The sequence below is a fragment of the Octopus bimaculoides genome, chromosome 5 (genome assembly GCF_001194135.2).
Source record: "Octopus bimaculoides isolate UCB-OBI-ISO-001 chromosome 5, ASM119413v2, whole genome shotgun sequence".
Taxonomy (NCBI): domain Eukaryota; kingdom Metazoa; phylum Mollusca; class Cephalopoda; order Octopoda; family Octopodidae; genus Octopus; species Octopus bimaculoides.
This window is the reverse complement of record NC_068985.1, coordinates 25,424,773-25,441,832: the sequence shown is the minus strand read 5'-3', so window position 1 is coordinate 25,441,832 and position 17,060 is coordinate 25,424,773. Positions and strand designations below refer to the sequence as shown.

Here is a 17,060-nt window from a genome sequence, read left to right as displayed (position 1 = left end):
ATATATATATATATATATATATATATATATATATATATATATATATAATGTGTGTGTGTAAATTTTTGGCAACTTCTCTTTATTAATAAGAAAACAGAATAGAGTTTGCATCTACATAATTCTTTCTTTGTGATAGTCTGAGACAAACTTAAATGTTAAAATCCTCTCCATCATCATCATCACCATCTAACATCTGTTTTCTATGCTGGCATTGGGTTGGATGGTTCAGCAGGTTCTGACAAGCCAGAGGACAGCGCTAAGTCCCAATATCTGCTTTGGCCCTTCTTAACACCAACCACTTCACAGAGTGTACCGGATGCTTTTTATGTGACACCAGTATCCATGAGACCACAAAATAGCTCACAAGACTCAACTGAGAAAGATTTGTGTGTCAAGTGATGAGAGGTTAAAATGTGATAGGACAGAAACAAACATCTTGCTATAGAAGAGATATATGGCTACCCCAGTATATTAAATATAGTAATTTGTAAGTCTCTTTTTCAAACCCCATAGGTGCCTACTTATAAGAAACATTTCTTTAATGTCATAGTTGGGAATGGTTTTGCTTAAAAAAGAACATATTCTAAGTAACTCATTCATTTTTCTTAGAAACTGTCAACACATTTTCTAGATAATGAATGTCTGTAGGTATTGAAAAGATGGATGTAAGTCTGGTGTTTTCATTTAACTAAATCCAACATTCCACATTATTTAGTGATTGCACAATGATTTGGCAGCTTACAGCAGTGAATTTAAATACATATATGGTTGATAATATATCTTGAATCAGCAATCGAATATTTTGATCATACTTTATATGTTGTTATGTCTAACCTCAGTTAGCTCTGATGCCCAGCTACAATCATTCGCAACCTTTTTTTTCAAGCATTGCAAATCAAGAGTCACATAATCTTAAGTATACCTCCATTTTCAAGATGGTGGAGTGCAATTTGAATGTGATTTGGCAGCTTTTTCTAGTAAGTTATGTAGCCCTGAAGAAGATTCCACATTGGCTTGTGTATTCGTCCTCTGCCTTCTCATCATCATTATCACTATCACCATCATCAACATTATCATTGTCATCATCGTCATCGTCATCATCAAATTTTTCAATACTAGCATGAGTTGAGCAAAATATTTTGATGCAGTATCTTATAATCAGGTACCCTTCCTGTCACCAACCCTTCTATGTTTATCAAGTAAGGCACTTTTATTTTGTTGGCCTTTTTCACAGTTCCAAGACATCCTGTTCTTGGGTAATGTAAATAAACATCACCACTGCCAAAGCTGTGAGATTTACAAAGGCGGTAGAACCATATACTTACTTACACACTAATGCACACATGTGCATGCACACACACACGTGCGCACACTCATGCACATATACACCACATATAAGTACAATGGACTTCCATCTAGTTTTTGTTTACCAAATATCACTCACTTCATAAAGTCGTAGTAAAATACAAGATGTCACAGAGGAACTGAACCTGAAACCTTGTGGATACAATAGGAATCAACATGGACATGTCTACCTTCATCCATGCATTGCATGTAGAATTTGTAGACATGAGAGAAATTTCACTTATATTCAATTATTACAGACTGCCAAGAATCAATTTATATCATAATTTACCTTATAATAATTTACCTTATAATAAACACCTTATAAAGATTGTTTCTGAAATTCCTTTTCTCTTCTTTCTAGGATCCTGAAAACAAGATTTATTACAGTTTGCAGGGGACAGGTTCATCCTTTTTCATTATCAACCCATTAACAGGAGTAATATCCATCGCTAGGCCTTTATCAGAAGATACATCATTTAGATATACAGTAAGTACATTTGGAATTATTTTCATATTTCTCTAAAATATTTCTTATTCTAGGATTATAACAAATTTGGTCTTTACTTTCAAAAGCAGTCTCTGTTATTGCTATTAATTAGCCAAGGTCAGCTCTGACAATACCATGTTTTTTGATTTTTAGATATAATGTATCTTGGTTCACATTTTCCAGTGTTTTTTTAAGATGGTAGCGATTTGAAAGAAATTTGGTTGCTGTTTCTAGCAGGTCAAGTAACCACATAGTGGCTCATGAAATACTCCTTGTTGTTAATTTTAAAAGCTGATGAGGTAAATAGACTTATACGATGGTCTTTGCTAGAAAAGTTTTATTTATATATATATATATATATATATATATATATATATATATATATATATATATATATATATAGCTTACTTAACAATTCCACTGAGGTTGACTTTGACTTTCATCCTTTTGAGGTCAATAAATTAAGTACCAGTTGCGTACTGGGGTCGATATAATTGACTGGCCCCCTTCCCCAAAATTTTGGGCCTTGTGCCTAGAGTAGAAACGAATATAGCCTACCAAAAATACTTTCAATTTTCCAATGTTCCAGACAATTTTTACAGTCCTGGTGGTTTCTTTTTGAATGCTAAACCAATTAACCTTAAGTTTTCTATCCTTAACAATATCATATTCCAACTTCACACTTCTCCATAGTGGTCCATGTTAAAATACAAACAAATATTTTACTACACTTAGTAACTGAGTTACCACTTTCAAAATTACATTCAAATTATAAAAGCACAGTATTGCACAGTTCACTGTTCCATCCATACTGATATGATATTTTGTGCACCAATAAACATCACCAAGCAAATGGCCTCTACTCCCATCTCCTTCAGTGAAATTACAATTATTTTAACCCTTTCATTACCAACCTGGCTGGAACCGGCTCTGGCTCTGAGTACAAATGTCTTGTTTCCATAAGTTTTGAATTATAATCTTCCACCAAACCTTAGTCGCAATTTATGTTCCTAACACTAGCTTAACGATAACTAAGTTATTTTACTAAATTCTTTATTATATTTAAAGTAATTGAAAGAAACAGAGCATTTCAAAATAAATACAGTAACAAAAAGGTTAAGCCATCAGGTTTCTTTGCCAGATCCTGTACAAGAAACAAAGATTCCAATATTTTGCTCACTGTTTGTTCCTATTCTTCAAGCCTATACTTCTATCTTTTAATCTTCCACCAGCTTACCATAACTGCTAAAGACCAAGGAGATCCTCAACGCATGTCCACTGCAACTTTGACAGTTACAGTACTAAGGAATAATAATGCACCAATATTCACAAGACTTCCATATTATAAGACTGTTTCTGATACCACTCCAGTTCTTGTTAGTATATTTCAAGTTACAGCCACTGACTCTGACACAGTAAGTTTATTCAAATATTTTCTCTTTTGTTTTGCGTTTCTCTAAGCCTGTATTATATTGCTTGTTGAAGATGAGTTAGAAGGAATTAAAAAATTTATCCATTTTTCCACAAATTCCAAATGAAAGTATTATATATTGAATGAAAGGGCAAAACAGAAAAAGAGGTATTTAATAATAAAATGGTCCTCTCTCTGTCTCTCCTTCTCTCCCTCTTTCATGCTCCCTATATATATGTGCATGTTTATGTGTGCATATATACATATATGTATACATAATGATGATGATGATATCATCATCATCATCATCATCATCATTGTTTAACGTCCGCTTTCAATGCTGACATGGTTTAGACGGTTTGAATGAGGCCTAGCAAGCCAGGAGGCTGCACCAGGCTCCAATCTGATCTGGCAAGGTTTCTACAGCTGGATGCCATTCCTAACACCAACCACTCCAAGAGTGTAGTGAATGCTTTTTACATGCCACCAGCATGGAAGCCAGTCAGGTGGCACTGGCATTGACAATGCTCAAATGGTGCTTTTTACATACCACCAGCATAGGAGCCAATCAGGTGGCACTGACAATGACCATGCTTGTATAGTGCTTTTTATATGCCATTAGCATAGGTGCCAGCCAGGTAATACTGGCATCGGCCACAACAATGATTTCAGTTGACTCAACAGGTCCTCTCAAGCACAGAGTATTACCTGAAGGGTACTCTTAAATGGGCTGGCTATGTGACTCTGGCATAGGCCACAGCTATGATCTCACTTGGTTTGCCAGGTCTTCTCAAGAACAGCATATCTCCAAAGGTCTCAGTCGCTAGTAGGATCAGATGGGTACCATCTGTGAGAAAAACAACACTATGACACAATTTACTCTGCCAGAAGTTTGGAAACGACATGCTGCACTGCTTGACATTCACACTAGACGCTCCAATAAGAACAGTTCAGAGTGTTTGGGTGTCAATCTGAGGGTTTTTATCAGATGAGAAAAATGTCTGCTAGGATCAAATAGTGAACATACAGAGCAACCATTGGCTTGCAGTGTCCCCAAAACATGTACTAACAATGATAAAAATCAAACATCCAGTCAACACAGCCTCAGACTCAACACACAGGCCTACATCAAGTGCCTACAGGAGATAGTGCTGCTCTGGATCAAGAAGGTGGCTGCTTGAAGACCCTATGTCTAGCAACAGGACTCTGCACCATGCTACACAAGCAGGAGAACCCAGTCATGGCTGTCAGACAATTTCTGCGACCACATCACCCCTATCATCTGACCACCTAACTTCCCAGACTGCAACTCCCTTGGTTATTATGTGTGGGGCGCAGTTGAGTGAGAGACCAACAAAACTCCTCGTAACACCAAAAATAAACTGAAGGCAAGGATTATGGCAGCATTCACCAACTTAAACAAGGAGATGGTCCAGAAGAGTTTCAGGAGATTCCAAAGTTGCCTGGAGGCTGTGGTTGAAGCCAATGGTGACTTTATTGAGTAAATTTACTCTTTATTATTTCAAGATATTTTTATGCAATTTTGGTAAATATATCTGTTTAAATGAGATGTCAGTGTTATTTTCATTTGCATAATTTAGACAATAATATATTCAATATTAAGAAAAGGAGACAGTCAGAATTTTGAGTAATTCTTTATTAATGCTTTTATTCATTCATGAGGATTTTTTTAAATAAATTTTATAGAAAGTTTCTTGGTTTTTACACAAATGGAGAGGAGGAGAGGTGAAAGATAAAAGAGGGAGGAAGGAAAGAAAGAGACGGAGAGGGAGGGAGAAAAAGAAAAGAAAGCAGAAAGAGAGAATTTATATTTTGGGGGATTGTCTGTGATGACATTTCAAGATGACATTTCAAGATGTCAATTTTGGTTTTTTAAAGAAAGGGGGAAAAAAAGACAGAAAGGAGCATGAGAGGGGAAGAGAAAGAAAGAGTAGAAAAAATAAAAGCGATGAAAGATAAAGAAGAGAAAAGGACTTCTTTTCAATTGTATTATATCTTCATATGTGGTCCACATGAAACAAAAACGATCTTGTTTTTATAGCTTTGTTGATTTTGGTGTGTCAGGATACATGAAATTAAAATACTTTACTTGAAGAATGAGTAAGTGTTGGCTGCAGGATTAGCATCTAGTAGTATAAGGTCTTCTTCTGCAGGTTCTCACTAACACATGCCAGCATGGAAAAATGGATGTAAAAACAATGATGAGAATGATGATGATGAGGGTAATATTTTTATGTACTATAATGCATGAGTATGAATTAATGCATATTTCAATATTTGTTTGTGCTCTAGGGTAAAAATGCAGAAATAAGATACAAAATAACTGGTCCAATAGAGTCTCAAAAGTTGTTTGAAATGAATGCTACTACTGGTACAATTTATGTTCGAAGTAGCTTAACTGGAGTCAGTCAAGACAGATATACGGTAAATATGAACATTTTAAATTTTTTTATGTTGTGTTTAACAACTGCAGTCATAATTTTCATAAAATTTTAAACATTTAATTCCTAATCATTATTGTTACTGTTATTATGCCACAAACCTTTTCACATTTTATTTATTTATTTTTTTAGATCAACGTTGAAGCATCTGATTCTGGTAGCAAGCCACAAACATCTACAGCAAAAGTAGTAATCAGCATTTTGCACTCAAATAAACCATACTTTGATAGAAGCATGTATGAAGTGTCTGTGGACGAGACAGCACAAGTCAATGCTTATGTCTTCCAGGTTTCAGCAAATGATCCTAGACAATCTGCGGTGAGTCACATAATTCTCAGCTTTGTCTCTGTCTTTATACGGTTATCAGTGTTACTATATTTCAATATGGATGCAGCATAACAGAAGGATTAAAAAAGTTAGCTTTGTAGTCACAAGGTCTTGAGTTTGATTCCACTGCTGCAGTGAATGACATCTCGAAAAAGTATCTTTTACCATTGACTTTGGTTGAATCAAGCCTTGTGGCCTGGGGAATGAAATTGGAGAAATGGAAATTGTGCAGAAGAATATCAGATAAATTATGTTTGTAATTCAAAAACACATTATTGCACTTGAATCAGACTAATTCTACCTGAAGATTACATTAATGGTACACATGTCTGTTGAATGATCAGAATGACCAGCCACTCATGTTAATTTAACGAGCAGGTAATTCAGTTGATCAAACAGAATCATCAACATCAAAATTCAGAGAGATCTATTTACTACTTAACCCTTTTGATATCAAGCTACCTGAGACTGTCCTTGATTCTACAATATAAACTTGTTGATTCAAAGTGATCTGAATTTAAATTGTCTATCACAATTTCATGTTAATTTATGTCCCAAATACCAACATAATAATAACCAAGTTATTTTACTAAATTCTAATTTAATTTCAAAATTAATTGAAATAAACACAGTGAAATATGGTAAAAAAAAAGTGAAATATGGTAAAAAAAAAGTGAAATATGGTAAAAAAAAGGGACATTTAATGATAGCTCTGCTCTATCATCTGAATATAGGATGATTTACTGAGGAATAGCTTCAGGTATTCACCATCTCACTTCTTTTTATCTTTTAATTAATTAAACAATCAACTTTTACCACCTTTTACATTACATCAATGCATATAACTGTGCACATTTACAAGCATTTTTACACATGCATAGATACATACAAGCATATTCACTCACATACACATGCAGAAACTTGGATGTACACATATGCTAACACAAAAAAAAATACACATGTATGGTTCCAGTTTTCTCATTGTTACAAAGTTATGGTATTTGATACACTTTTACAATGAAAATGTGAAAAGTTAGTTACACTTACATGTGAAGTCTATAATACAAACTGTAAAATATGTTTCACTGTTCCATTAGCTCTTGGTTTGGGCCTCTACTTTCTTGAGTAATTAATGAAAATACTAAAGTGTGTGGGTATGTTACAGGGATAATTGAAGACTTATTTGTATAAAAATTACATGAGCATGCCATGTAATAACAACTGAAATTCCATTAATAAAGCAGAAAGGGGAAAATAGTCATCATCAGAATGAATAGAATAGAAATGCTAGTTACAACCATCACTTACAAATGAGTCTAAGTTGGTAGCTTGTACCTCGTTTTTGGTCAATATCTTTGGTATCCATGTAGTCTTGAGCAAACACAAACATCTTTTCAGACCTAGCATTGACCTAGTAGAACATCTAGGCTGTGACAACTGGATGGAGATGAGAGATGTACCAACACTAGGCTGGTTACTGATTTTAGAAAGAAGAAAAGCTAAGTAGACAGACTCAAAAGAACTTTTATTCTGAGAACAATGCATTGAAACAAATATCACAGGGCTTACTTAAGGCCCTTAGAGGCCCTAAGCACTTAAAAGGTTTTAGGGTCCTCATTTATATGTAGTTCAAAATGTAAATAACATTAAACCATAAAACAAATTTTTATTTTTCAAAATGAAACAAAACTAACAATAAGACAGAAAATAATGTTTATTTTTATATACTTCCACCTTATTTATATTTGAAAAGTTTTCTTGTACTTTTTTTAATTGTAAAGTCTTTAATCAGCTCCTCATTATTACACCATGAATACTTTGAAATTATACTTCGGATCATATAAACCACTTTGAAATTATATTTCTGATCATATAAACAACTTTGAATATTATTTTAGCAAGTTTAAGATATTTTCTTTTGTGTCATAAACCATCTACCATTTCTGTGGTTCTCTACTTCCCTTGATGCCTTAAGAACATGCTTATTTTACCCAATCTTTAATTCAGTGCTGCACAACACATTCTGAGACTCAAACAGATTTACCTGTCAACTGTCAAGACTTGAAATAATATAGAAATAAGTTAAATTTATGAGTTAAACTAAAAAGCATGGATAACGTAGATAAACAAAAAAAGTAGTCGACAGAATATTGAATGTTCTGTGTAGGTGCTATTAGCTTCTGCAGTTATTCTACTATTTGATCTGTCTGCTAATTTTGGGATTTAAATAGTAATATAAGTAAGAGAGAACTGTTTCTCAGTTGGCATAGAATCCAGTCATTCATGGTGTTTGATCCTTTAGAACAAGCTGGCATTGAATCTCCAAGTTGCGATGTGAAAATGCTCATAAATGTGTAGTGTAAAACAGTGGAAAAAAAAATCAAATTCATATGAATTCTTTATTTTATGTTATCAAATACTTTATATTGATATCATCTGGAACAGTTTTAATATGTTATAAAGAAATCTTTTTCTGTGTGTGTTTGTATATGCATGTATGTATGTACAGGTGTTTGTAAACCTATATGTGTGTGTGTGTGTGTGTGTGTGTGTGTGTGTGTGTGTGTGTGTGTGTGTGTGTGTGTGTGTGTGTGTGTGTGTGTGTGTGTATAGCAGATGTTAATTGATGATAATGATGATGATATATATATATAATCATTCAACTTTCTTTTTACAGGGACAGTTACAATATGAAATGATTAACAATGTAAAACTATTTGCCATGAGCTCTGGTGGATTAATAACTGTGGCGAAGCCCCTTGTTGGTCTTAATATAAATATTGTTGAAGTAAGTCAGTTTTTATTATCAGGTTGAGTAAAAAGTAAGCAGCGTTTTAAACCATGAAGAATTTGTACCAGATTTTTGCAGAGATTTGAATTTATTTTAAGCACTTTTTTTTGCAATTATCTGATTATACAGACATAGACTTGCCCAAATAAATAAACATTAATTTTTTTCACCGTTTTTTACAATCATCTGAAACGGAACTGTCAAAGCACAATATTCGAGCAATTTTGCTATTCAACTTCAAGAAAGGATGTACAGCAGCATAAACTGCTCATGATATCAATGAAACATTTGGTGAGGAAATGACCAGTGAGTGGTCAGCTCGAAAATAGTTTAAATGATTTCGCAATGGAGACTTGAGCCATGAAGGTTGTGAGTGTAGTGGACACCAATTCTGTCATCAATGATAGTCAATTAAAGACCATCATTGAGAAAGATCCACATAAAACTACTCAAGAACAGGCAAAAAAACTTCAAGTAAGCCAGAAAACTGCCTGCAACCATTTGCATGTGATCAGAAAATCAAATAAGCTTGACAAATGGGTACCACATGATTTGAATGAAAATCAAAAAATGCCCAGATATGAAATTTGCTTGTCACTTCTTCTCCATAACCAAACCAATTCATTTCTTGACCATATTGTAACTTGTAGTGAAAAGTGGATTCTGTACAATAATAAAAAATATTCTTCACTGTGGTTGGACCAAAATGAAGCACCACAAACCTTCCCTAAACCTGAGCTTTTCAAAAAGATGGTTATGGTGACTGCTTGGTGGTGTACTGCTGGACTCATCCACTATAACTTCTTAAAGCCCTGAAAAACTATTACTGCAGAAATATATTGCCATGAAATTGCCAAAATGAATGAAAAACTGCTATTCCTCCATCCCAGACTGCACAACAGAGGAGAGCAAATCATTCTTCATGACAATGCTCAATCACACGTTTCACTAATAGCACTCCAGAAGTTGAAGGAACTTAGCTACAAAGTTCTTCCCCACCCAGCTTATTCCCCAGAACTTTATCCTACCGACTTCAGCTTTTTCAAGCCTTTTGATGGTTTCTTGCAAGAGGAGTTCAAAAATCAAACTGATGCTGAAAATGCATTCAAAGAGTTCATTAGCTCCAGTACTCCAGATTTTTATGTTACCAGAATAAATAGACTTGTAACTCATTGGCAAAAATGTGTTCATTGTAATGGTACTTACTTTGATGAATAAAATTTCCACATCATTGAAATATATTGTGATGAATTTCATGTTTCAAAACGTTGCTTACTGATATTTCTTATTATACAGTTTATATACAGCCTGATATTTCTTATTATACAGTTTATATTTGAACAATCACCCTCTTTATTCTATTTTCATCAACATATTTCGATTAGCAAAAGCTTTGATCATCTGGTGTGATTCATTCACCTTAAAGTTTGTTCTGAAATGTTTAGGAGTATAGATCTCCTAAGAGATTGATATTTCATAGCAGAAATTGATACATCTAACAATTATAGGATTTTAAATACAATTCCTGAGGAAGTATTTCATATATATATTATAATGGGGGAGGCTGGTTTAAGGGGTTACCTTGGGTTTCTCACTCATAAGGGGTTTCTTAACCCCTTATGGTGTATATTCAGATTGCAAATACTTCTGGCCTGAGACTTCTTCAAAATTTTATCCCTCTTGTAGCTTTGGATTTTGTATAGATTTTACAGAAATCAGACATGCTATTTAATGATTTAATATTTTTAAAATAAGGATATGAGTAATTTCTTTTCAGTATTTCTAGAAAAAATTTTTAAATATAACTAGCAAAATTGGAAATTCATCTACAACTAATAAGCATCATTTATACTCAAGACAAAGGCAGTGAGTTGGCAGAACTGTAAGCATATCAGACAAAATACTTTGTGGAATTTCTTCTGGTTTTTTTGCATTCTGAGTTTAAATTCTACAATGATGACTTTTGCTTTTCATGCCTTTGGGGTTGATACAATAAAGAACAAGTCAAATACCAAGGTTGATGTAATTGACTTTCTTTTCCTTTCAAAATTACTGACCTTCAATATACCAGAGTCCCATTCAAAAGTATGTTGTGATCTCAGTTGCTTATATGCCATGGAACTGGGTAAGCAGCCCTATGAATCCTAAGATCCCCACAAAAATAAAAACGATATTCCAGATAAACAAAGTTTATCAAAAAGCAATCTATTCATTGTTATCAGGTTGCACTGCTTTCACAGGTTCCCATGACACTCTGTTGCTACCCAGTTCTGTTATTCATATTTGAATTGGGAGCTTGAGTCACAATGAATCTTTCATTAACTGATTACACAACCATGGACACCACACTTATGGATGTATTGCAGTTACTCTCTTGATAGATCTTGGTAATCCTGACCATTGATCTATTAGGACTCCTCCACTCAGCATCAATGTAAGCAGTACCATTGGCTCGGTTGGGCTCTTCTCTTCACTATCCACCATGCTGCAGTCCCATGATTTCACCTTATCCCTGGCAGGGTGGCTAAATAGATGCTATGCCTTGCCAAAAGGCAGCCTGTAACTACGCAGGTCTCATTTGTCCCTCCATGAAGTATTTTGAAAATACTCACATGCCCACAAACAATCTATTACATGAGGTAAACATGTAGAATATTTTCTATGAATTTTATTTTCTGTTACAAGTAAATAAACATATTCAAATTTAGCAATTACATAATTTTAAACTTTAGTCTTACATTTCAAAAAAATTTGTTAATCTGTATTATTTTTCTACATTTATCGTGAAATTTATTTTCACATTGGTGCAGGCATAGCTGTGTTGCTATAAGAAGCTTGTTTTGTAACAACCTGATCTTGGGTTCAGTCCCACTGCATGGCACCTTGAATAAGTATCTTCCACTATAGTCTAGGGCAGACCAATGCCTTGTCCATGAATTTGGTAGATGCAAACTGTGTGGAAACTTGTCATTGTAAGTGTGTGTGTGTGTGTGTGTAGTTCTTTGTGTTTCTGTATGTCTCCGGTTGTTGATTTGTTTATGCCCCTATAACTTAGCAGTTTTGGCAAAAGGGACTGGTAAAATAAATACTAGACTAAATAAACATAACTACTGGGGTCTATTGTTTTGACTTAACTCTTCAACGTAGTGCTCCAGCATGACTGCAGTTGAGTGACTGAAACAGGTTTAAGGTAAAAGACATTCGTGTTACTGGCTTTGTATATAAAATGTAATACTTTACTGACATGTATGCAATATTCCTGAACTGTAATTATTATTCATTTTTGCCAAACAGATTGAAGTGAAGGCATTCCGGAAAAATGATACTTCAAGTTCTGCAACAACCACAGTTATTGTAAAGATAATCCGTAGAAACACTCCTCCAAGATTTAATAGCACCAATGTGGAAATTTCTATAGCTGATGACACAACGATTGGACATGTCTTCTATAAGGCTGTAGCTACAGATCCTGATACTGTAAGCACCATTTATTTTCTTCAAAGAAATCATCCTATTAGCTACACAATCTCTGTTCCATCATTCTTAACCTATCATTCTGCTTAATATATGTGTAATGCCTAGTACTGTTTTCAGTGTACTGTGTGTACATGTAAGTCCTGAGATTTTGGTTACATATTTGTCAACATCTTTTTGAAGTAGTGTTACAGTGCATATTATTACAAAGATTGTTTTTATTTTGAAGTTATATTCTGCTTTCTCTATTTTCAAATCTTTTACTTTTATTATTATTATTATTTTTATAACTATTGTTGTTATTGTTATTTACTTTTAACCTGATTGTTTGTTGCAATCACTTGCCAAGACACACCCAACACCCAAGGGCGAGTGAAGGATAAGAGATGTTACAGTGTAACTGAAAGCTCAAGGAGGGGAAGTGGTGGGGGAAGTAGTGAAATATCTCCATATAATATAACACAGACGTTTAAATTGATAGGGTTTTTCTAAGGACGTGGGTAGTACTTGCAATACAATCTTTTTGATTTCTGTGAGACATGGTTCTCCTGGGATGTTGTCTAGACGTTTCTGGCAGCCCTTTATTAAAGTAGTGAACTGTCATAATCATTAGTGTGCAAGACAAAATGTTCAGCGGCATTTCTTTTGGCTCTTTAAGTTCTGAGTCAACTTTGCCTTTCATCCTTTCGGGGTCAATAAAATAAGTGCCAGTTGAATACTGGGATCGATGTAATCGACTGTACTCTTCCCCCAAGTTTCAGACCTTGTGCCTGTTGTAGAAAGGATTATTATTATTATTATTATTATTATTATTATTATTATTATTATTATTATTATCATTATTATTATGTTTGACTTTTGCTTTGTATTTGTACAAGTTGGCTTCAAATCTCAACCAGAGACCTCAAGAGACAACACGTTAAAAGTTCATTATTATTAATTATTATTATTATTATTATTATTATTATTATTATTATTAAGGTAGTGAACTGTCATAATCATTAGTACACTAGACAAAATGTTCAGCAGCATCTCTTTTGGCTTGTTAAGTTCTGAGTTCAAACCCTATCAAAGTCAACTCTGCCTTTCATCTTTTCAGGGTTGGTAAAATAAAGTACCTGTTAAGCACTGGGGTTGATGTAGTTGACTGGCCCACTCCCACCAAAAGTCCAGGCCTTGTGCCCTTAGTAGAAAGGATTTTTCTTCTTGTCATTATTATCTTCATTCTTCTTCTTATTATTATTATTATTATCATTGCTGTTGTCATCATCATCATCATTATAAAGGTAGAATCATTAGTGCATTGGAGAAAATGCTTAGTTGCATTTCCTCCAGCTTTTTGCATTCTGAGCTTAAATCGCCCTCATTATTTTTATTACTGTCATCTAACTGCAGTGTACTGGTAAAATTGTTAGTGTTGGACATAATAAAATAACTTATAGTATTTGTTCTGGCTTTTTACTATTTGAATTAAAATTCTGATGAGGTCAACTTCACTTTTCCTCGTTCCAAAGTCAATACAAAAAAAGTGTACTGGAGTTGATTTGATGAAGTAACAACTCTCCATCTCAAATCTGTAGCCTTATGGCACCTGTGCCCAGTGTCGCCTTCCTGGCACTTGTGCCGGTGGCATGTGTAAAGACATTCGAGTGAGATCGTGCCAGTGCCAATGGACTGGCTCCTGTGCAGGTGGCACGTAAAATACACCATTTTGAGCGTGGCTGTTGCCAGTGCCACCTGACTGGCCTTCATGCTAGTGGCACGTAAAAGCACCCACTACACTCTCAGAGTGTAGATCTACTCTGCCTGTCATCCACCCAGGAGTGATAGCATAAGTACCCAACATATATTAGGGTTGATATATCTGATTGCTCCCATCCATTATCTCTACCTTAAATTTGTAGCCCAGTAAAGAGTAAAGATCCCTTTCGGTCATGAATGACCATGGGATTTCACCTAGAAAGTTCCCCTCCGATGTACAAGTCCAGGTAAGGTTGTTTATGGAAGACTTGCAGTCGCCCATGCATACCAGCCTCCCTACTCCACACCACTGATGTTATCCAAGGGAACGGCAAAGTCTGATACAGCTTGGCACCAGTGATGTCACAACTCATTTCTACAGCTGAGTGAACTGGAGCAACGTGAAACAAAGTGTCTTGCTCAAGAAGACAACTCGCAGTCCGGTCTAGGAATCGAATTCACAACCTCATGATCGTAAGCTCGATGCTCTAACCACTGAGCCCAGTACCAATGTTCGAAATCATTACTGCTCAACAGTTTATTAATGGATATCATATTTATTTTTATTTCTTCTTCAGGGTGAAAATGGTCGGATTACCTACAAGATTATTACATACAACCCACCATCTGGCAAAAGCTATTTCTATGTGAACCCTGAAACTGGTAATGTGACAGTTACAGCTTTGCTAAGCCAAAATCCAAATCCTACGAGGAGATACATAGTAAGTAATACTAAACCTTTTCAATATGTGTGGATGTGGTGAGCAATGTATTTAATAAATATGATAAACCATTGCACTAAATGCTTTAGAGTATTTAGCTTTGAATGCTGTTGTGATATTTTTCATTCCATTAGGACTAATAACATAAAGCACTGGTAATACCCATCATGAAGTGTTATTGGTACTTAATATAATAAAAAGTACCTAATGTTTTAAATTTCTAAATAAAGAATTGATTAAAGATTAAAGATATTTCAAGTCCAGAAGATAAAGGAGGTATTCCAGAATGTTACATAAATAATTAAATAAAATTAGAGCATCTTTTCACTTTCTATTCTGTTTTATCTCTGACAGCTTGATATCCAAGCAGAAGACAATGGCTACCCAAGAAACAAAGCTACCATGCGAATTACAGTCAATGTTGTCAGCCGTTCAAACATACCAGTATTCCAGCAAAGTGAATATAAATTCAACATCACTTCTAAAGCTGTAAAGAATGACGTTGTTGGTACTGTATCTGCTACTGATAGAGATGGGGTAAGCATTATAATTTCACAAAATTGTCATTTAAAGAAAATTATCTTTTTCATGTGGAATATTTTATTTCTTGCAACCATACTTGTGTAAATATGTTAAACATTATAAGAAATAATAGCTAACATGCAATCATTAAGCCTATACATCACCTTCATATTATGATATTACTGAGATCCAATGTCTTTATGTAGTGATTCAAAAAAAGAGAGACTTGACATTATCCATTGTAATCTAATGACTCTAGACTCTAGACACTAGCCACTGTAATCTAATGAAATATTCAGTAATTTTACAGTCCCTTGTAGTAGTATTTTAATCTCTAGAAAGGCAAGCCTATTGTAACTTGTATATGGTTTTGTTTATTGGGGTTTTTTTTTGGGGGGGGGGGGTTCTACCTGGATTCAACCTTGTACAGGTTTGAGATACAAATTGCTGAACCTGTAGATCTACATGCTGGCACTTTTATGATTCTAACTGATATTCTCATGGTCTTAACTTTAGTAAAAAAGCTAACATTCTTCAAACAAATATAGCATCAAATAACCAACCAAAAAGATCTAGCAAGCAGAATATTGTGTCAAAAGTTAAAGCACTTAAACATCACATTGTTAAGTTCACCCAGCTCTAAACAGGTATAGTAAGACTAGATCCTCACTGTAATCAACATAATCACTGTGCAGACAATTGCCTGGTTAACTTGCAATCCTCACCTCAAAAATTCCTAGTAATGTCCTTTGGTGAAAAGGGACTTTGCCTTGGATATACTAAATGATGACAAGGTTTTCAAACACAGCCAACAAGATCCAAAGATCAAATTTCCAACAAGGACGAGGCTAATGTACATAAATACCTGCAAAAACAAAAAAGTATCTGTATGTAAGATATGTATATATTTTTAACCTTTTCAAATCAGTATCTTTTATGTATCTGTTCTGGTGACATATGTTGTTGGAACGACCAATAGACATGAAGATATAACATAAATACAATTAAAAATATTTTAAATCAGATTGTTACTTTTCTTTATTATTTAAAATTCAAACATATTTGTATAGAGTTTATATTCTTAATAATTTTTCCCCACTTCCATGGCATCTATTTTAAGGATCAAGTAATATACTCCATTCCTCAAAGTGACTTCTATTTTGCCATCAATAACATCACAGGAGTAATTACTGTGAATGGAGACATTGCATCAAATCCTACATCTTTCTATGAGGTAAATTCTTCTTTGATTTTTATTTATTTGAATTATTACAATTATTTCAGTTATTATTTTATGAACACTATTAAAGTTCTATATTATTGATCTAGAAGACATTAATTCAAATTTTTACTTAGGCTTCATCCATAGACAAGACAAACAGCTTGTATCAAAAATAACGGTTTTATATTAATTTCTTACAATGATACAAGGCCACAAACTTTGTAGAAGAGAGATATAATTAATTGTTCTTAGTATATCACACAAGAACTAGCAGAATGTAAAATAAAAGAGACTATTACATAATTTGATTTCAGAATGCAAAGGAATGTTACTAAATACTATAAGGCATGTTATTAAGCACTCAACCACTTTTACCATTATTTCTATGAAAATACATGTTGTAGCTTTGTATCTTCTAAAGTTTTATGCAAATATATTTCTGAATATTAATATTTAGAAATATAGTGAGAGTGAAAGAAAAGTATGTCACATTCCTTGATAAAGGTACAGTGAATGTATCAAAGTGGAAGAGTATAGAGAAATTATGTGTAAATA

General features: G+C 34.0%; 1 protein-coding gene across 1 annotated transcript in view; it reads left to right on the top strand.

The window, feature by feature from the left end:
* The first annotated feature begins 1,687 nt into the window (after window positions 1–1,687).
* LOC128247899 (cadherin EGF LAG seven-pass G-type receptor 2-like) overlaps window positions 1,688–17,060 on the top strand; it is a 64,481-nt gene continuing 49,108 nt past the window's right edge. Inside the window, exons 1-9 of the mRNA XM_052968225.1 lie at window positions 1,688–1,834; window positions 3,067–3,249; window positions 5,559–5,690; window positions 5,840–6,025; window positions 8,712–8,822; window positions 12,120–12,302; window positions 14,618–14,761; window positions 15,116–15,298; window positions 16,404–16,517. Coding sequence (XP_052824185.1) covers window positions 3,106–3,249; window positions 5,559–5,690; window positions 5,840–6,025; window positions 8,712–8,822; window positions 12,120–12,302; window positions 14,618–14,761; window positions 15,116–15,298; window positions 16,404–16,517 — 1,197 coding nt within the window. The 5' untranslated portion in view covers window positions 1,688–1,834; window positions 3,067–3,105. The remainder of the gene's footprint in view (window positions 1,835–3,066; window positions 3,250–5,558; window positions 5,691–5,839; window positions 6,026–8,711; window positions 8,823–12,119; window positions 12,303–14,617; window positions 14,762–15,115; window positions 15,299–16,403; window positions 16,518–17,060) is intronic.